Genomic DNA, 22,123 nt, shown 5'->3' on the forward strand with positions numbered 1-22,123 from the left:
TCTGAGTTCATTTGGACTACAAACTGGAGTGGTCCACAAACACCGAGGTGCTCTATAAAAAAGGCCTGAGTCGACTTTATTTCCTTAGAAGGCTCAGGTCCTTCAATGTCTGCAATAAAATGCTCCACATGTTCTACCAGTCGGTAGTGGCCAGTACCATCTTCTTTGCGGTGGTGTGTTGGGGAGCAGGAATCAGAACAAAATATGCAAACAGACTAAATAAACTCATTAAAAAGGCTGAGTCAGTTGTTGGTACCAGTCTGGCTCCATTAGAGGTGGTGATGAGAGACAGAATGCTTGGAAAGATCAGAGCAATTTTGGACAATGTCTCTCACCCCCTTTACAGCATCTTGGACAGTCTGAGGAGCTCCCACAGCAACAGACTGCTGCATCCCAGATGTTCAAAGGAGCGCTATAGCAAGTCCTTTCTACCTGAGGCCATCAGACTGTATAATACACATGTAGCCTCCAAAACTGTGCTCTGAATTTCATGAGAATCTCACTTAGATTAATCTATTTATAACTATACAGTATTTGTTGTGTATGTGTGCTGCTGGGACAAACTAATTTCCCTCTGGGATTAAAAAAGTCTATCTATTTATCTATCATCTGATCATCTGACTGCAAAACAAATCTACCTACAGGTACAAATAAAGCAACATGACACTGAACCTGAACCTGAGGATGATTTCAGTTGATGTGCTGATGAATGATTTGTGTTTTCTCTCCAGATGAAGGTAGAAAGTGTGTGTGAGCTGATGTGGATGTGAATTCAGCATCATGAATCAGTGTGAGGACAGAGAGGAGGGAGCCCCTCCCCCTAAAAGCAGTCTGTGTGGGGACCATGAGATCCAGACCAAAGCTCAGAGGTGAGATGAGGATCTCTAACTGTCCATGACTCTTCTCCATGTCAGAGCTCAGCACTCACATCACTGCACCATCATTATTCACACTCAAAGCTCTGTGTGTGTTGTGTTGAAGGCCAGAGCAGCAGCACACACCAGACTCTGCTGGACCTGGAGCTGAACATGGACCTGAGCCCAGCTGTGTGTCCATGAAGAGTGACATGTCAAATCATCGCTTCGTTGATTTCAAAGGACAGCCTCCCTCTGCTGCAAAGAAGTGAGCTGCAACTGAAAACATGTTTTCTTCTTTACTATGAGAACACTGTATGATTAATAGATATGTTGTCCCTGTCCTCATGTCCCTGATGGTCCTAATCTCTGTGCCCACCAGGATCCATCAGAGACCAAACTTCCCTGTACCTGAGCCCAGCTGTGTGTCCATGAAGAGTGACAGGTCAAAGCCTGAACCCATTGATTTCAAAGGACAGCCTCCCTCTGCTGCAAAGAAGTGAGCTGCAGCTGAGTTTAAAATGTATCAGACAGCTGTCCTGTATAACTGGTCTTCTATGAAAGATGAAGTGATTGTGTTTTGTCTCCAGGCTTCATGAATGACACAGTATATGAACACGATCAGGCTGCAACACAGGCTTTAGTGGCAAAGTTGATGTTTCTCTTTTCAAGAAAAGCACTTCTTATGTTCTTATATGTGTCATTCAGATCAGAACTAAAACTCCCTGTAACTCAGCACCTATCCAGTTCCAGTGTTTGTGTTAGTGTCCTGTAGCAGAGGTGAGACTTCTGTCAAACCCAGTGTGAGTCCTTAAAACTCATCATTTAAAAGGTGGACTTGTTGTGATGACTCTAGGTCATGAGGTACAGAACTGATTGCTTGTTTCCTCTCATTGAGAATGTCACAGCACAGTAGTGTTTGCTTTAATCAGGACAGTCACCACAGAACATAAAAGCAGCTGTTGTTTGTGTACAAAGCATAAAACACTCACAGATGCTACAGAACATAATGTGAGCTAATTCTTCATGATTCCTCCACAGAGTGGACCAGGAGAGCTCAGAGGTTCCCAGTGCTCAGTCTGCCCAGCAGCATCAAACACACCTGGACTCCATATTTATGGTCTGTACATGGACAACAACTACTTTGACATCTGTTGTGTTGACAATAATGTCCATGCTGCACTTTTTAGAGCAGTGGATTGTCAGTGTGTCCAACATGGATCTGATGTTTGGCTCCATGGTTTTACTTTGATTGTGTCATTCATATAGTTTTCTGTTCCAGCTGCTGGAGGAGAACATTGTCACTTTTGTGAAGAAGGAGCTGAAGAAGATCCAGAAGGTTGTGAGTCCAGATTACCCAGAATGCTCAGAGAGTCAGAGGGAGGATGAGGAGGTGTTGGACGGTGAGGATGAAGAGCAGAGGAGGAGCAGCAGAGAGACTTTTGTGAAGATCACAGTGAACTTCCTGAGGAGAATGAAGCAGGAGGAGCTGGCTGACTGTCTGCACAGCAGTAAGAGGATTTCTCTAAAGATTCAACATGATGGACAAATGGGACATTTACTAATGTCTAAAGACATGGACGGAAATATATTCATGTGTGTTCTTCAGGGGGATGAACATGTCATGTTTCTTTATGAATCAGTCATTGATGTTGTTTCTTGTTTGTTCATTCAGGACATGTTGTTCCAGTTTGTCAACGTAAACTTAAATCTACTCTGAAGAAGAAGTTCCAGTGTGTGTTTGAGGGGATCTCTAAAGCAGGAAACCCAACCCTTCTGAATCAGATCTACACAGAGCTCTACATCACAGAGGGAGGGACTGGAGAGGTCAATGATGAACATGAGGTCAGACAGATTGAAACAGCATCCAGGAAACCAGCCAGACCAGAAACAAGCATCAGACAAGAAGACATCTTTAAAGCCTCACCTGGAAGAGACGGACCAATCAGAACAGTGATGACAAAGGGAGTGGCTGGCATTGGGAAAACAGTCTTAACACAGAAGTTGACTCTGGACTGGGCTGAAGACAAAGCCAACCAGGACATACACTTCACATTTCCATTCACGTTCAGAGAGCTGAATGTGCTAAAAGAGAAAAAGTTCAGCTTGGTGGAACTTGTTCATCACTTCTTTACTGAAACCAAAGAAGCAGGACTCTGCAGGTTTGAAGAGCTCCAGGTTCTGTTCATCTTTGACGGTCTGGATGAGTGTCGACTTCCTCTGGACTTCCACAACACTGAGATCCTGACTGATGTTACAGAGTCCACCTCAGTGGATGTGCTGCTGACAAACCTCATCAGGGGGAAACTGCTTCCCTCTGCTCGCCTCTGGATAACCACACGACCTGCAGCAGCCAATCAGATCCCTCCTGAGTGTGTTGACATGGTGACCGAGGTCAGAGGGTTCACTCACCCACAGAAGGAGGAGTACTTCAGGAAGAGGTTCAGAGAGAAGGAGCAGGCCAGAAGGATCATCTCCCACATCAAGACTTCACGAAGCCTCCACATCATGTGCCACATCCCGGTCTTCTGCTGGATCACTGCTACAGTTCTGGAGGATGTGTTGAAAACCAGAGAGGGAGGAGAGCTGCCCAAGACCCTGACTGAGATGTACATCCACTTCCTGGTGGTTCAGTCCAAGCTGAAGAATGTTAAGTATGATGGAGGAGCTGAGACAGATCCACACTGGAGTGCAGAGACCAGGAAGATGATTGAGTCTCTGGGAAAACTGGCTTTTGAGCAGCTGCAGAAAGGAAACCTGATCTTCTATGAATCAGACCTGACAGAGTGTGGCATCGATATCAGAGCAGCCTCAGTGTACTCAGGAGTGTTCACACAGGTCTTTAAAGAGGAGAGAGGACTGTACCAGGACAAGGTGTTCTGCTTTGTCCATCTGAGTCTTCAGGAGTTTCTGGCTGCTCTTCATGTCCATCTGACCTTCATCAAGTCTGGAGTCAATCTGCTGTCAGAAGAACAATCAACCTCCAACTGGTCTAAACTGTTCAGAGACAAACCTGATCCAACACAGCTTTACCAGAGGGCTGTGGACAAGGCCTTACAGAGTCCAAATGGACACCTAGACTTGTTCCTCCGCTTCCTCCTGGGTCTTTCATTGCAGACCAATCAGACTCTCCTACGAATTCTGCTGACACAGACAGGAAGTGGCTCACAGACCAATCAGGAAACAGTCCAGTACATCAAGAAGAAGATTGAAGAGACTCCCTCTGCAGAGCAAAGCATCAACCTGTTCCACTGTCTGAACGAACTGTATGATCGTTCTCTAGTGGAGCAGATCCAACAGTCCCTGAGTTCAGGACGTCTCTCCACAGAAAAACTGTCTCCTTCTCAATGGTCAGCTCTGGTCTTCATCTTACTGTCATCAGAAAAAGATCTGGACGTGTTTGACCTGAAGAAATACTCTGCTTCAGAGGAGGCTCTTCTGAAGCTGCTGCCAGTTGTCAAAGCCTCTAACAAAGCTCTGTAAGTGTATACATAGTTGGATTTATTCATCATTATATAAAGACTCTGCTGTTTTATTCAGCAGGAGGGAAAATAAATTCCTCTCTTCTTTAATTCCTTATCATCATCTCTGAGCTTCATCACATTGAATCTGAATTAAAATAATGGATCCTACATTAAAGAGCCAAGTCTCAGCTTTAATTTGAGCAGGTTGACATCAGTATAGAAAGAACTGTGTGGGAGATTCAGCCCTTTTAGTGGTTCAAAAGTAACTGGACAAATACACATGAAGTGAAACAAACTCATGAGATTTAATATTTATTGTAAAATCCTTTGCAGTCATTGACTGTAATATCCATTATTATATTTTAAAGTGAATGTGCTGAGATCCCAAATAACATATCATGTCTAACTGTCCAAATACTTATGGCATTGACTGTACAGGTCTGTTTATTACTGATTGTGTCATATTTAACTGTCATGTCTCCAACTTGTTGAGAATAAAACAGAAAGGATTTGAATCAGAGCCAATGAAAGATGATCATCAATGTAGAAACTCCTCATTGGTTAGCAGGTGGATAAAGAGCTGACATTTCTGCTTCACTCAAAAAATCTGTGTTTGATGTTTGGCCCAGTTTTCAAATGCAGGTCTGTTAGTTTGCTGTGAGCTGCAGAGCAAACTGAGAGTTTTGTTCCTTTGATTGTCCTTTCAACACAAATGTTATTTGACTTTTTCTTCATTGTTTCCTCTTCAGACTTAGCATCTGTAACCTCTCAGAGAGAAGCTGTGAAGCTCTGTCCTCAGTTCTCAGCTCCCAGTCCTCTAGTCTGAGACACCTGGACCTGAGTGACAACAAGCTGCAGGATTCAGGGGTAAAGCTTCTGTCTGCTGGACTGAAGAGTCCACACTGTAGACTGGAGACTCTGAGGTCAGTTCACTGTCTGTTACTCTTGTAGATCTTATATCTTTAATCCGTAATAAACTGAACCTGGTTTATCTTCATCCAGAACTTGAATCCATTCATCTTGAATGAATGAGATTGTAAATAGTTGTTGTTCCATATCTTGACTTTTTCTTATCTCAGACTAAGAATTATTCCTTCAGTTTCACTTCATTTCAGTCAGTTCTCATGAATAATGTCTGTTGACTTCAATGAAACCTTCAGAACTCACACACTCGTATTTGTCACAGTCAGCAGACTAATGTTTTCTAAATGAAGTGTAGAAAATGTCCAGTGTGAGTTGTTCAAAGTCCATTTTTATCACAACAATATACAGAAGATCCTCAGAACTAATATTTGTGCCAATCAATTGAAAAACACTTGAAGTTGATTCAGTGTGTGTGTCTGTGTGTGTGTGTGTGTGTGTGTGTGTGTGTGCGCGCGCGCATTTTGATATTTAACACAAGTGTGGTCTTTTCTCATTGAGTTTAATTGACTTGTTAAACGTGTTAAGGAGCAAAAACTTAAAGGACCACACTGTTGCTTTATAGATAGATGGATAGATAGACTTTATTCATCCCTCAGGGGGAAATTGTTATGTTACAGCAGCAAGTAAAACAGTCACAAAAAGAAAGGAAAGGACAAGTTGACACTGGCAGCACTTAGCAACTCTACAAAATACAGTGTAACAAAGTATAAAGACATAAAGAGTGAATGTATATATATAAAATATAATATATATATATATTAATAAGATAAAATAAAAAATTAAAAACAGGGAGGAGAATAATATGTACAATAATACATACAATGCTGTAAAAATATAACCTGTGAGGTGTGCAGTGTGTACATTTATAATAGAAAAATAGAGCTATGGTTCTCTAAAGGTGGTATGTACAGTTGTGCAGCAGTGTATAGTTATGTACACATAATATACATATACTAGGGGTGTGCGATATGACGATATTAGATCGTGAAGAATTAGAAAGTGTTGACGATCTGCCAGAGGAGAGAGATCGTATTATCGTCTATAGGACACATTCTATTAATTGCAGCTCTATGCTTGCGCACAGACGCACGAGAAGGTTTTTTTTTTTCCTTGGGCAACTGTGGGTCATAGGAAGGCTAAGTTGTTGATTGTCTGACCAGTTATGTTAGGTCATGCAAGGTTGACCTGCAAATGGTGTCATAAACTGTAAAAGGGTCTGGTAAACAGTTGTAAAGTAATTGAACTCAGGGGGTCAAATTCTTGGTGTGCAATGGGGATGGTTACTTATGATATATAATGGGCTTCTTCTGAACTGTTTCTTTAGATCTGTGACAGAAGGTACAGGGTGCGTGTCACAGGTCTCCAGATATCTGCATCTGAATTACCCATATATACTTTGTATGAATAAAGTGTATTTTTAATTGGAGAATTTGAGGTTCAGTGATTCCTTCTTATTAATTAAGTTGGGGTGAAGAGAGATAGCATTTCCCCAACACAACTAACAGCCCACGTGAACATGACCAACCAATCATGGCGAAGTACGAGTAGTGCTGATTTTTTTTTTTTTTTTTTTACTAGCCTCGCTCTTTTAGTCGAGCTGTAGCGGTTAGCCTTGGCCGACAACGAAAGTGAAAGCTTGGAGTTGGTCCCCAAAAAGAACTCCACAGTCGTATGGACAGTGTTGGGGAGTAACGGAGTTCATGTAACGGCGTTACGTATTCAGAATATGTAACGCTGTTTCTGTCTTGGCCAACACATTCCTGTCCCGGCTCTGTTTTACCGGCTGCGGCTCAAGCTCTCACTCCTCCTGCTCCTCGTCCGACTCCATTCTGACCGACTGATCAGGTAAATAGCTCGTTTATTTTCGTTTGTTTTCGTGTAGCTGGGGCTTCTGGGAAACGCATCGGGTTGCCTTCGTTCATTTAGAGAATAAATATAAACTCTTGAAACAGAGAAGTATCGTCACGTAATCCATTGATTTCAACAATGTAACTGTATTCTGAATACTATCTATTTAAACTGTAACTGTAATGGAATACAGTTACTCAGAATGTGTATTCTGAATACGTAACGCCGTTACATGTATTCCGTTACTCCCCAACACTGCGTATGGAACTGGTTTGGGTTTTCTCCAAACGACAAAGCACAAACAACTGTCATTTGTGAAGTTTGCACAGAGAAGGTTCGAGCTTCAGATGGAAACACAACGAACCTCTTTAACCACCTGAAGAGGCAGCATCCGAAACAATTAGCTGAGAGCCAAGCAGCGAGGCCAACCACACATCAGCCAGTGGTAACGGCTAAAGACATTACACAGAAACAACCAACTATAACACAAGCCTTTGATAAAAGCACGCTGTATGAGAGAAGTAGCAAACGGTGGAAAGAGGTGACTCTTTTATCTTTAGGGCTAAGTTTTTACATAGAGAATAGTTTGGTTCTAAATTAACTTCACTGTAAAAATGAACTGATAAAATCGTGATCGTGATTTTACCATTAAAAAATCGTGATGTGATATTTTTGCCATATCACCCACCCCTAATTTCTCCTAAAGACAGATCACATCTCTCTGATCACATCATGTTGAAAAGAATTCAACCTTATTGGTTTGTTAATTGTGTTTGTGCTCGATCAGTTTTGTGTTGATGACAAATCATCATTCAGTCGTCTGCCACGCTCGTCTAAATATTTCATCCTTTCATATTTAAATATGTGCAGCTCTGATATTGTCAGTCCATTAGTTTCATTTGTACCTTTTGGTAAAAGTCAGCCCATGTTGCAGCTAATGGACGTGAAGCTAACAGCAGCTGGTAGCTCACAGACAGAGATCATCTTTAGCAGCTGTCACTGTTCACTGAGCTCAACTGGAGGAAAATATCCTGGAGTCAGAGAAAAATCCTGGACAGTAAAAATGTTTTTCTAATGGAGACGGCCTCATGATAACTTAGTGGAGTCAGATCAGAGTTCTCAGTTATTCCAAATGGTTTTCCTTATGGCTCCAAATAAAAGTCAAAGACTTGAGCAGGGTTTATTTAAAGGGCAACAGGAGCAGAGTCATGATGGGGACATGTTGGACAGGACAGTTTTTCAGCTTCCAGAGGTTGATGTTGTGGTCCATCAGTCAGTGAAGGTGAGGCTGTAGAGTGTGTGAGGGACATGAATTCTTCTGGAGCTTCTGGAGAGGAGAAAGGACTCTCTGTTGTAATGACTACAAAAAGAAGGCAGCTGAGACCAGTCACAGTGTTTGGGATTTAGAGCAGGTACACACTGGATATAGATGTGAAAAAGCTGCTGTTTCCTAACAAATCCCACTTTATTTAACAATCATCTGACTGTTGAATCTCTGAGAAATCAAACATGGAGTGAATGAAGAGATCTTTGGATGACAGAGTTTAGGAAAGTTTTCAAAGCTCTGTTATGAATGAAAACCACTTTGTGCTCAGTCTCTGTTGAGTTGAATGAATGTTTTCGTTGTGGATCCAGGAAATAGACTCTACACATGAGAGACATGATAGAATGTGTTGAACTGCTCCTTCCTCCACCAGCCTATGATACCAAACTGCAGTGAGGACAAGCTCAGCGGGAGTCTGTTCTCTGAGCAACTAATTCCAGTAAGAGCAGTTTCCAATGAGCAGATCTCACACACTGACAAACTACAGTCTCCATGACTGGAGCGTCTGGGGTCAAAGGTCAGAACCACCCTCAGGACTTATTACAGAAGACAGTGTAACAGTGATTAATCAATGTACAGATACATGTAAGTAAATGTTTACCACACTCCATGAAGATCAAACTGCAGCAAAAGCTCAGATCTTCTGCTACAGCTGCTCATTTCTACCTGTCAACAGGTGCAGAGCTCTTCAACAAACAGGTTTTACACCTGGTTAAAGTCAAAGGTGATGATGATGAATGACACCATCAGATCTGATGTTTGTAAAAAGGCTGGAAGCTGTTTCCAAACAGAGCTGTGAAGCTGAGAGTTGAAGGATGACACCAACAACTCCTTTAATCTGCATCTGGCATCTGACTTTTGTTTTCAGATCCAGCTGTGAACATGTGGACTTCTCATTTTAACTGCACAGACCTACTGAGCTACTAAATATATTGATCCTCTAATGACAGACCTGACTGATATGAATCTGTGTTGACATGAACAGGTGTGTGAATATTGTGGTGACATGTGGATGATGTGTGTAGAAGGCTGACATGATGATAATCCACAGCAACAGAAGGACACAGTCACTCTGCTCATGTTAGAGAGAAGCTCATTGATTAGGACATATCTGATTGGATTATCACTGATGTTCATCTTCATCTGTTATCCTTTATTCAGGTTGAGTTTCTGCTGGTTGTCAAAGATCAGCTGTGCTTCTCTGGCCTCAGCTCTGAAGTCCAACCCCTCCCATCTGAGACACCTGGACCTGAGTGGAAACAAGCTGCAGGATTCAGGAGTGAAGGATCTGTGTGGTTTTCTGCAGAGTCCAGACTGTGGACTGGAGACTCTGAGGTCAGACTCCATTGTTTACTTGTGTGCTGAGATGAATATGATGTGAAAGTTGTGCTGACAGTAAAATGCAGACATCACACTGATATTATACTGATCCACACTGAGGATCTTCATGGTAAAGTCTGTTTTCTTCTTCTGTGGTTTAGTCCACTGACTGTGGCAGAGCAATGTTGAGCTACAGATTTCAAAGCTTCATTTAACAAGAAAAAAGCTTCACTCTTTAAATCACATCCAAGTTTTTTCCACACGCACATCAACAAATATATATTCAGTATTTTCTTCTTCCAACACGACTAGAAAGTGATGAGACTAAAGTCAAAGTGACTCAGATACAGCTCTGGAAAAAATTGAGAGACCACTGCAAATTCTTCCGAAATCAATATCTCTACAGGTATGACAGCCATTCCATTCCTGTGTATGTTGAATTCCAACACAAGCACACCTCAGTCTACTTAATGAGGTACTGATTAGGTGATCACCTGAACCAAATCCTATTTAATGAGGAAAAGTATAAAAACCACTGCTGTGGTCATCACTATGCTCTTGCAATAGGACTGGATGGATGGCACAAACAGTGCTGGTAGTACCTCAAAAGTAATAGCAATCAAAAAAATAACTATTGACCATGCCAAAACAGTTGAAAAGAAAAGTTTTGTTTGAGGAAAAGAGAGAAAAAAGAGGAAAATTCTGGCTTTACTGGCAGAAGGATACAGTGAGCGTCAAGTTGCTTCCATCCTTTAAATTTCTAAGATGGCTGTTCATAAGAACAAGGTCAAGCAGCAGACACTGGGGACAACAAAGCTACAGACTGGAAGAGGGCAAAACGACTCTCCACTTACCAGGATGACCGTCAACTCATTCCAATGTCACTCAGCAACCGTAGGATGACATCAAGTAACCTACAAAAAGAATGGCAAATGGCAGCTGGGGTGAAGTACACGGTGAGAACGGCTCGAAACAAGCTTCTAGGGGCAGAGCTCAAGTCGTGTAAAGCTAGAAATAAGCCCTTCATCAATGAGAAGCAAAGAAGAACCAGGCTGAAGTTTGCAAAAGATCATAAGGATTGGACCACAGAGGACTGGAGTAAGGTCATCTTCTCTGATGAGTCCAATTTTCAGCTTTGCCCAATACCTGGTCATCTAATGGTTAGACGGAGACCTGGAGAGGCCTACAAGCCACAGTGTCTCGCACCCACTGTGAAATTTGGTGGAGGATGGGTGATGTGCTTCAGCAAGGCTGTAATCGGGCAGATTCGTCTTTGCGAAGGACGCATGAATCAAGCTACATACAAGGTTATCTTGGAAGAAAACTTGATTCCTTCTGCTCTGACAATGTTCCCCAACTCTGAGGATTGATTGTTCCAGCCGGACAATGCTCCATGCCACACAGCTTGGTCAATCAAGGTGTGGATGAAGGACCACCAGATCAAGACCCTGTCATGGCCAGCCCAATCTCCAGACCTGAACCCAATTGAAAACCTCTGGAATGTGATCAAGAGGAGGATGGATGGTCACAAGCCATCAAATATACCTGAGCTGCTTGAATTTTTGCATCAGGAGTGGCATAAAGTCACACAACAGCAACGTGAAAGACTGGTGGAGAGCATGGCAACATGCTTGAAAGATGTGATTGAAAATCGGGATTATTCCACCAAATATTGATTTCTGAACTCTTCCTAACTTAAAACATTAGTATTGTGTTGTTTAAAAATGAATATGAACTTGTTTTCTTTGCATTATGTGAGGTTTGACAACACTGCATCTTTTTTGTTATTTTGACCATTTGTCATTTTCTGCAAATAAATGCTCTAAATGATAATATTTTTATTTGGAATTTGGGAGAAATGTTGTCAGTAGTTTATAGAATAAAACAAAGGAACTGATAATTTTGCAGTGGTCTCTTAATTTTTTCCAGAGCTGTATTCAGAACAAACTCAGCATGTTTGTTAAATGTCGTCACCGTTACATGAAGTGAAAATCTTTTCCGTTTTGTCTCAATCATTTGTTGCCTTTCCTCCAAACTTCAGCCTGACATGTTTGTTCTCTGTCAAAACTTTAGGATCTTTAGTAGAATCTGAAACAAATGTCAACAACATGAGTTTGTATAGATGGAGCCACTGGTGGAGCTGGAAGAGTTTAAGAGCTGAAGTCACTATGTCTTTATTGAAGCAGCAGCATGTTCAGAATCAGAATCAGAATCAGAATAACTTTATTAATCCCCGTAGGGAAATTCTTGCTGTTACTTTAACTCCCAGTTGAAAAAGAAGAAAAAAGAGGAAAATTGCACAGTGTGTGGTGAGAGAAAAAATTTCTAGAATAAATAAGTAAATGAAAACAAAAATAAATAAATGAAAAACAAAATAACAGTATAGTACAATGAAAATCAAGTAAAAATATTGCAATAACTCCAATATCAAACAGTACAATATATACAACTAATATACAAATAGAAAAGATAAAGCATCTTAATATTTTAATATTTGCAATATGTGCATGAAGGTTTGTGGTTGATAGTTTAAAAGATAACGTATACACAGTATACATGAGTCCGTGATTCTTACAGTACAGAGTTATATAGTTTGATTGCAACAGGCAGGAATGATTTCCTGTGTCGCTCTGTTGTGCAGCGTGGAACAATAAGTCTGTTGCTGAACGAGCTTCTGTGATGGATCAGCACATGGTGGAGAGGGTGTGAAGGAGAGTCCAATATTGTCCTAACTTTGGACAACATTCTCCTCTCCAACACTGTGTTCAGTGAGTCCAGATCCTCTCCTACAACATGGCTGGCCTTCTTGATGATCTTATTGAGTCTGTTAGTGTCCTTCACCCTAAGACTGCTGCCCCAGCAGACAACAGCGTATAGGATGGCACTGGCCACCACAGACTCATAGAACATGAAGATGTTAAAGGACCTTCGCCATCTCAGAAAATAGAGACGGCTCTGGCCCTTTCTGTAAACAGTGTCCACGTTTATGGACCAGTCCAGTTTGTGATCTAGGTACACCCCCAAGTACCTGTACTCCTCCACCATGTCCACATTGACCCCTTGAATGTTGACAGGGGTCGCTGTAGCCTTGGTCCTCCTCAAGTTCACCACCAGTTCTTTTGTCTTCATCACATTGAGCTGCAGGTGGTTTCTCTTGCTCCATGTGACAAAGTTGTCTACAACCGTCCTGTACTCACTCTCATCACCACCTGAAATACATCCTACTACAGCAGAGTTGTCAGAAAACTTCTGAAGGTGGCAGGTCTCTGTGCAGTAGCTGAAGTCTGTGGTGTAGAGAGTGAAGAGGAAGGGAGAGAGGACGGTCCCCTGCGGAGCCCCGGTGTTGCTGACCACCCTGTCCGACGTACAGCACTGCAAGCGCACATACTGTGGTCTGCCAGTCAGGTAGTTTACAATCCAGGACCAGTGGGGCATCTACCTGCATCACTGTCAGCTTCTCACCCAGCAGAGTCGGCCTGATGGTGTCAAACGCACTGGAGAAATCAAAAAACATGGTTCTCACTGTGCTCGCTGGCTTGTCCAGGTGGGTGTAGACACTGTTGAGCAGGTAGATGATGGCGTCGTCCACTCCGAGACGGGGCTGGTAGGCGAATTGAAGGGGGTCCATAAATGGTTGGACCATGGGCCGGAGCTGCTCCAGGATGAGTCTCTCCAGAGTCATGATGTGTGACGTCAGTGCAACAGGCCTGTAATCCCTGAGGTCGCTAGGGCGCGACGTCTTCGGTAGGGGAACAAGGCATGACGTCTTCCACAGCATTGGGACCCTCTGAAGACTGAGACTCATGTTGAAGACATAATGAAAAACTCCACATAGCTGGGGGGCACAGGTCTTCAGGGCCCTTGGGCTCACGCCATCTGGGCCTGCAGACTTGCCTGCATGGAGTCTGTTCAGCCGTCTTCTCACCTGGTCAGCAGTGAAGCTCAGTGTGGGGGAGTCAGGTGGGGGAGGGGTGTGTGTGCTACCTTGATAAGTGCAGTCAGGGGATTCAGAGGAGGAGGTGGGAGTGAGGTCTTCATGTGGAGATGAGGGAGAGCAAGAAGAGGAGGGGGGAGGGAGAGAGAGTGGAGTTGATGGTTGCCATTGTGCTGCAGAAGAGTCTATTTGAGGGTGAGCTGGGGTCACTTCGCCAAATCTGTTAAAGAACAGGTTCAGCTCATTCGCCCATTCCACACTTCCATCAGCTCCTCCGCCGTTTCTTGGCTGGTAACCAGTGATGGTCCTCGTGCCACTCCACACCTCTCTCATGTTGTTATGCTGAAGTTTTCTCTCCAGCTTCTTCCTATACATCTCCTTGGCCTCTCTGATCTTGGATTTCAGAGTTGCCTGTATTTTCCTCACCTCCTCCCTGTTGTCAGCTCTGAACGCCCTCTTCTTATCATTTAGAATGGTTTTGATGTCCTTTGTTACCCACGGTTTGTTGTTGGGGTAACAGCTAACTGTCCTGGCTGGGACAATGGTGTCCACACAGAAGTTTATGTATCCAGTGATGCACTCAGTGAGCCCATCAATGTCGTCACCATGGGGCTCACAGAGTGCCTGCCAGTCTGTCACCTCAAAGCAGCCCTGAAGTGTCTCCTTAGCATCGTCTGTCCATCAGTCTTTGAAGTTGCAGGCAGACTCTTGACAAGAGGCACATAGCAGGGGGTGAGGTGAACCAGGTTGTGATCTGACCTGCCCAGTGGGGGGAGGGGGGAAGAGCTGTAAGCATCTTTAGCATTAGCATACAGCAGGTCTATTGTTCTTCCTTCCCTGGTAGGACAGTTCACACACTGTGTGAAAGTGGGAAGTGTGGAGTCCAGATTAACATGGTTGAAGTCACCTGAGATAGCAATGAATGCACTCGGGTGTGTGATGTTCTTATTCTTATAAATAAAACATCGAGAAGTATTCGTTTTGTGCTAGCATCCGCCAGCAATGTTTTACTTCAACCAAAACACACACTCCAGCACACACTTCTTCCGTGTCCGTATCTACTGTTTACCAGTGCTCTAATAATGTTCATTCGCCCCCTATCGGTAGCTCATTGATAGCACTTATCATTACATCCCCCTTCCAAACAGGTGAGTATAACAATAACCACAACTTTTAAGTACTGCCACTTTATAAATCTTAACAGTCTTGATTAACATTCAACATGTCATCTATAGTGCAACCAATTTATATATAACACATTGTAAATAAAATGAATTTGAGCTCATAGTTTAAATCTCTGACCAAATCAAATAAAGCTCATATACTCAAACATTTACAGCTCTTCACAGCTGACACAGCTCAAACAGTCACTAACACATTCTAGAACCGCAGTTTTAGCCCAAGTGAACAGTTCATTCTCGTTCTATGAGCCTCTCAGGAGGTTTCCTTGGTCTGGTAGACCTTCTCAGTGTCTCAGGTATTGGGGAAGATGAAGGAGGCTCGCTGTGGTGCCCATCTGGTGTGACACACTCTTGTTGTTCAGATCCAGTCTCCTCATCCTGATATTCAATGTTCTGAGCCCAAGTGAACAGTTCATTCTTGTTCTATGAGCCTCTCAGGCGGTTTCCTTGGTCTGGTAGACCTTCTCAGTGTCTCAGGTATTGGGGAAGATGAAGGAGGCTCGCTGTGGTGCCCATCTGGTGTGACACACTCTTGTTGTTCAGATCCAGTCTCCTCATCCTGATATTCAATGTTCTGAGCCCAAGTGAACAGTTCATTCTTGTTCTATGAGCCTCTCAGGCGGTTTCCTTGGTCTGGTAGACCTTCTCAGTGTCTCAGGTATTGGGGAAGATGAAGGAGGCTCGCTGTGGTGCCCCTCTGGTGTGACACACTCTTGTTGTTCAGATCCAGTCTCCTCATCCTGATATTCAATGTTCTGAGCCCAAGTGAACAGTTCATTCTTGTTCTATGAGCCTCTCAGGCGGTTTCCTTGGTCTGGTAGACCTTCTCAGTGTCTCAGGTATTGGGGAAGATGAAGGAGGCTCGCTGTGGTGCCCCTCTGGTGTGACACACTCTTGTTGTTCAGATCCAGTCTCCTCATCCTGATATTCAATGTTCTGAGTCTTTAACAGACTCCTCCTGTTTCTTCTTAACACTTGTCCATTCTCTGTCTTGACGACAAATGACCTGGGTCCTACTTCACTGAGAACTGTTGCTTTCCTGTCCCAGGAATGAGGGCCCTCAATCCTCACAACATCCTTTTCCTGAATAGGTTCCAGATGCCTTGCTGTCTTGTCGTAGTTCATTTTCTGTCTGTGTTTGAGTCTCATCCTTTTGTCAGTCAGCTTGTTGTTGTGTTTGTTATCATTGTCTCTTGGAATTTGTGGAAGTGTGGTACGCAGCTTGCGATGCATGAGCAGCTCAGCAGGGGATGCTCCACACTCCAGAGGTGAGGCCCTGTAGCTTAGCAAAGCCAGGTAAGGGTCAGTCTTACTGTCTATTGCCTTTTTTAACAGTCTCTTCACAATTTGGACCCCTTTTTCAGCCTGTCCATTCGCCTGTGGATACAAGGGGCTAGAGGTGATGTGTTGAAATCCATATTGCTTTGCAAAGTCACTAAATTCACCGCAGTCATATTGTGGGCCATTGTCACTGACCACACACTGTGGGATTCCATGTCTGGTGAAAAACCCTTTCATGTGAGTGATGACAGACTGTGCTGATGTACTGGAAAGCTGTGCAACTTCTGGATAGTTAGAATAATAGTCAATCACCAGAAGATAGTCCTTGCCATGCAGATGAAACAAATCGGTGCCTACCTTTTGCCATGGTGCTGTGGGTAGGTCTGTTATCAGCATCGGCTCTTTTGTTTGCTTGTAGCGATGTTTGAGACATGTTTCACATTTCTGTATCATCTCCTCAATATCTTTGTTGATACCAGGCCAGTAAACTGCTTCTCTCGCTCTCCTTTTGCATTTCTCCACACCAAGATGTCCCTCATGGATACGCTGTAGCATATCCTGGCGCATGGAATGTGGAATGACAATCCTGTTTTGTCTCAACATCAGCCCATTTGCCATTTGCCATTGTGCAATTTCCCCATTGTGGGACTATTAAAGGTTTATCTTATCTTATCTTATACACAAATCTGCACGTACTTAGTAGAACCCTGGACAGACTCCTTTTGACCAACCATTTTGGATGTGGTGGGACACTTTCTGCAGAAGGGAGTCTTTCGCTGTCTCCTGTACAATCTGCTGCAACATGGCATCTGATGTTGGGAGTGAAGCAGTCACCATGTTTACGTGTGTTTCAGCATCCTCAGTTGTGAAACTGGCCAGCATGTCGCTGCTTGGTGTTGGTGCTCTTGATAAAGCATCCGCCAACACAATGTATTTTCCTGGCGTGTAAATCAGTTCAAAGTCATAGCGCTGCAACACCATCATCAAGCGCTGAATTCTGGGTGACATGTCATTGAGGTTCTTTTTTCTGATTAATATGAGGGGTTTGTGGTCAGTCTCAGCTGTAAAGGTTGGCAATCCGTACACATAACTGTGAAACTTTCCACACCCAAACACTAAGCCCAAAGTATCTTTTTCAATTTGAGCATAGCGTTGCTCGGTCTCGATCATTGATCTGGACGCATATGCTACAGGTTGCCATTTGTCTCTGTTCATTTGGAGTAGCACAGCTCCCAAGCCATCTTTTGAGGCATCAGTGGAAATTTTTGTTGGCTTTGAAGGATCAAAAAATGTGAGGACTGGTTCTGTAGTTACAGTTTCCTTTAATTTTTTCCACTCTTTTTCATGTCGAGCAGTCCACTCAAACTCTGTGTTGTGCTGTAGCAACTCCCTGAGGCATGCTGTCTTGGAGGTAAGATTAGGAATGAACTTTCCCAGGAAGTTGATCATTCCCATGGCTCGCAAGACCCCTTTTTTGTCAGTGGGGGCAGGCATGTCCAGTATGGCTTGCACTTTGGACTGATCAGGTTCCACCCCTTCACTTGTGATCTTGTCTCCCAAGAATGTCATCTCTGTGACTCCAAAGAGACACTTGTCTCTATTCAGTTTCAGTCCATTCTTTTTGACTCTTTGTAAGAGTTTCTCCAGCCTTTCGTCGTGTTGTTGGCTTGAATTTCCCCAGACAACCAGGTCATCTATGTAGACTCTGGTGCTTTCCAGACCCTCTATGATGGTCTCCATTGCTCTGTGGAAGATCTCCGGCGCTGATTTAATACCAAATGGGAGCCTCAAAAAACAGTAACGTCCAAATGGTGTGTTGAAAGTAGTGTACTTGCTGCTTTCCGGGTCAAGCCTCAGCTGCCAAAACCCATGTGAAGCGTCTAGTTTACTAAAAAACCTAGCACCAGCCATTTCACTCATTATCTCCTCTCTTTTTGGGATCTGATAATGCTCTCGTTTAATATTTTCATTTAGATCTTTGGGATCAAGGCAGACTCTTAAAGCACCTGTTGTCTTTTTCTTGACACGTGATGGAGTTCACCCAGTCTATGGGCTCTTCCACTCGTTCAATGACACCCATTTGAGTCATTCTTTCTAGCTCTTTCTTCAGACCAGCCTTGAGTGGCGCAGGCACTCTCCTTGGGGCATGCACTACCGGCACGGCATCATCCTTGAGCTGAATTTTGTAAGTGTAAGGTAATGTCCCATGTCCTTTGAAGACAGAAGGAAATTTATTGACAATGTCTATACTTCCCTCACACTGTTGGTGTTCCTTTCTTTTGCCTTGTTTGACCACTTTCATGTTGTCCTTGTTTATCTGATAGATCCTCTTTACTAATCCTAGGTCTTCAGATGCTTTGTCTCCTAGGAGTGACTCGTGTCCATTAGGCACAATTGTGAAAAACATGTTATGCTGTTTGCCTTTCGCGGTCACTTTAAGTCTGCATCCACCCTTTGTTTGTATTGGCTGGTTATTATATGCCTTCAGAGGTGTGACTTTTCCTGTTAATATTTTAGGCTTCTCATTCAGTGCCTTGAAATCCTTCTCACTGATCAAGTTAGCTTTAGCCCCTGTGTCAATTTTAAATGTTACAATTGGAGCTGTCCATTATCCTCTGACTGTACTTACAGTTTGGCCTGTATCAATTATTTTTGAGGTCTGTGTGCTGACATCTTCATCCTGTGACACCATCTTAATGAAGAATGTTTCACTTAGATCATCGCTGTCATCAGTGTCTTCCTGCACTGTGTGTACTCCTTGTCTTTTCTTCTTAGAGAGACACATTCTCATATAATGGTTTTGTCCTTTACATTTTGCACATGTTTTTCCATAGGCAGGGCATTGTCTTGGTTTGTGTGTTTCACCGCATCTCTTGCAAGTGAACATTTCTTTATCACTGGTTTTAATGCTGTTGTCATTGTTTTTAGATTTGCTGCGTGGCTTTCCTTTCATTGCCACTGCATTCACTGTCCCGCCTTCTTGGTGTACTGCTCCATGAGCAGGCTCTCTGAATGTCAGTAGATGTTGTCGGGCTAGCTCACTGGCTTGACTTATTTTTATAGCTCTGTCCAACGTGAGTTCTGTCTCCCTCAACAGTTTCTCCCGGAGTTTCTTGTCATTAGTTCCAAACACTATTTGATCTCTTATCATAGAGTCTCTGAGATCACCAAAGTTACAGGATTGAGCTTTAATCTTGAGGTCGGTGAGAAAAATATCAAATGACTCACCCTGGTGCTGTAAGCGTGAGCGAAAGACGTACCTCTTGTACGTTTCATTTTTCTTCGACAGACAGTGCTCATCAAATGTTTTTATGACCTCATCAAACTTATCTTTATCTTCGGGTTGAGCGAACACAAAGGTGTTGAAGACTTCTATTGCTTCTGTGCCGGCGATGGTAAGCAGCATGGCTATTTTCCTTCCATCTGCCCGTTGCTCCATTCCGACAGCCGTAACATGCAGCATGAATTGCTGTTTGAAAGACCTCCAACTTGCATCTACGTTTCCAGTCAGTTTCAACGGACTTGGCGGTTTTATTGCATCCATCTTGTTGTGTCGCTTCTTATTCTTAACCCGACTCCTGGTACCATGTGATGTTCTTATTCTTATAAATAAAACATCGAGAAGTATTCCTTTTGTGCTAGCATCCGCCAGCAATGTTTTACTTCAACCAAAACCATAGACTGTATAAGACATGGACGTAGCACCCGTGACGTCACCCATTGGTTTCGGGGAGTCGTTTTTGTGACCAAACCATGGGCATTTGAGCTGCGCCATCTTGGATTTTAGTGGGAGTGTACTTTCCATATTTGGCGAAGAGGCGGTTGCTCTACGGGTCAGCCAGGGTCAGCCGGCCGAGAACCCGGCCACTTAGCTTGGAGCAACCGAGCTAGCCTAAGGCTAATCAGCTAGGCTAAGAAGCTAAGCGGCAGCTACACGCAGCTACATCCACCACACGACAGTCCCCGAGTCCGACCCGACTAGCTCGACCCCGTGTAACTGCGACACACAGCATACAACATAGATCATAATGTTGCTGCTGTGTTTTAAACATGACTGTTTCAGATAGAGAGGTTTTAGAACAAAAAATGTACCAGGCTGTAAAAATTTTTTAGGCTGTAAAGTTGGCTATTTTAACATGGGGGTTAATGGAGAATTGCTCACTTCTGGAGCCAGCCCCCAGCGGCAGCCGAGGAACTGCAGCTTTTTGAACGCGGAAGTGATCCTCACTGCTGAAACCTACAACCCCCCCCTTGACCAAAACACACACTCCAGCACACACTTCTTCCATGTCCGTATCTACTGTTTACCAGCTCTAATAATGTTCAATCGCCCCCTATTGGTAGCTCATTGATAGCACTTATCATTACAGGGTGCTAAGTCTGTAACCGGGCTATTGCAGAGTGAATGACGTCAGACGCGGTGTTTGGGTTTGCAGAGGGGGAAACATAAACTACCACCATGATAACATGAGAAAACTCCCTGGGCAGATAATATGGACTTCTCCTTTGATGTTTCAGAGCCTCCCTCTTCCTCCGTAACTTTTTGTTTCCTCTGCATCCCCGGTGTGTCTTTCACCAAATTTCAGCAGGGATATCCTCTCGCCTAGTCAATGAAAAAGCTATTTTTTAATGTTGTCATTAATATTAATGAGAGCTGTGTTTGACTTTTAGTATCTGACTGTTTTTAAGCTGCATCCTGTTGGTTCAGGTGTTTGGAGTTTCCATTTTCCAAACTTGTACATTCTCAACCTTCTTCAGCTCTGAACAGATGATGAAACACTCAACGCTTTCAAGCAGGAACTTTGTCTCCTAAACTCACATCTTTTATTCTTTATTCAGGTTGAGTTACTGCTGGTTGTCAGAGATAAGCTGTGCTTCTCTGGCCTCAGCTCTGAAGTCCAACCCCTCCCATCTGAGAGACCTGGACCTGAGAGGAAACAACCTGCAGGATTCAGACCTGAAGGATCTGTGTGGTTTTCTGCAGAGTCCAGACTGTGGACTGGAGACTCTGAGGTCAGACTCCATTGTTTACTTGTGTGCTGAGATGAATATGATGTGAAAGTTGTGCTTTATTCAGTATTTATTAGGTCAAATCTCCTTCAGAATTTCTAACATTCAAAGTGTGAAATGGTTGAAAGGAAGTTGTGAAAGTGCTGACTCTGATTTTCAAAATGATTTTTAAAGCTTTGAAAATGATTTGGATTCTGACTCCTACAGTCCACATTGACAGTGTCAGCAGTTTGACTGAGTTGAGCTTGTGTTATTCACAAAGTCTCATTGAGATGAGGATGTTTGACAAGAACTGATCTGTACAACACGTGTGAGCAGGTCTGAAGGCACAAGTGTTCATAGCTGCTCCCAATGGCCTCACTCACAGGCACAGTGAAAAGCCTGCTGTCACAGAGAGGACACGTGACCATGGTTTAAATACGGAGAGGACATTTTCACACAGTGTCTCCTGAAGACATTCATAGAGCTACACTCAGCTGCTGAGCTGAACAGGGACACAGATATTTGTGGAACCAATGAAAACAGAGCAGAGAGAGAAGTTCAAACCCTGGCTCCTTTCTCAGCTCCACACAGCCGACCAATCACTGAGCCCACTGGGTGTCAACGTCCCACTGTGTCTTTGTCACAGGGACACAAACTGTGGGACACAGACCCCCCCTAAGCTGACAGCCACCAGGAAGGTGGGGCCAGGAATCCCAGAATGCAATGCTGGAACAGCAGATTCAAATGTGTGAGCAGAGAGTGTTGGATGAAGCTGAACTTGCTTTGGACCAAAGACACATGACTGGAATGTGATGAAATGTCTCATTCAACACACTGCACATGTGCTGAATGTCTGCAGCTTCTCAAACTCTCAACACAAACTTCAGTCACACTCAAAACATCAAAGGCTTAAACTATGATTTCACACAATATGAAAGATTTCATTTGAAACCTTAGTGAACACTTTGAAAACTTTCTTCCAAACTGTTAAACCTGAGTGT

The 22,123-nt window shown here is 43.4% G+C and overlaps 1 protein-coding gene across 1 annotated transcript; it reads right to left on the reverse strand.

Annotated features, from left to right (window-relative positions):
- Positions 1 to 15,442: 15,442 nt before the first annotated feature.
- LOC121195771 (uncharacterized protein K02A2.6-like) lies at positions 15,443 to 16,732 on the reverse strand. Its single transcript, XM_041059432.1, has 2 exons — positions 15,783 to 16,732; positions 15,443 to 15,601 (listed from the first exon to the last, which is right to left on the reverse strand). Exons 1-2 carry the CDS (start codon positions 16,695 to 16,697, stop codon positions 15,443 to 15,445), a joined length of 1,074 nt encoding a protein of 357 aa, XP_040915366.1. The 5' UTR covers positions 16,698 to 16,732.
- Positions 16,733 to 22,123: the final 5,391 nt, after the last annotated feature.

This window comes from Toxotes jaculatrix, chromosome 16, assembly GCF_017976425.1.
Source record: "Toxotes jaculatrix isolate fToxJac2 chromosome 16, fToxJac2.pri, whole genome shotgun sequence".
In the NCBI taxonomy this organism is placed as follows: Eukaryota; Metazoa; Chordata; class Actinopteri; family Toxotidae; genus Toxotes; species Toxotes jaculatrix.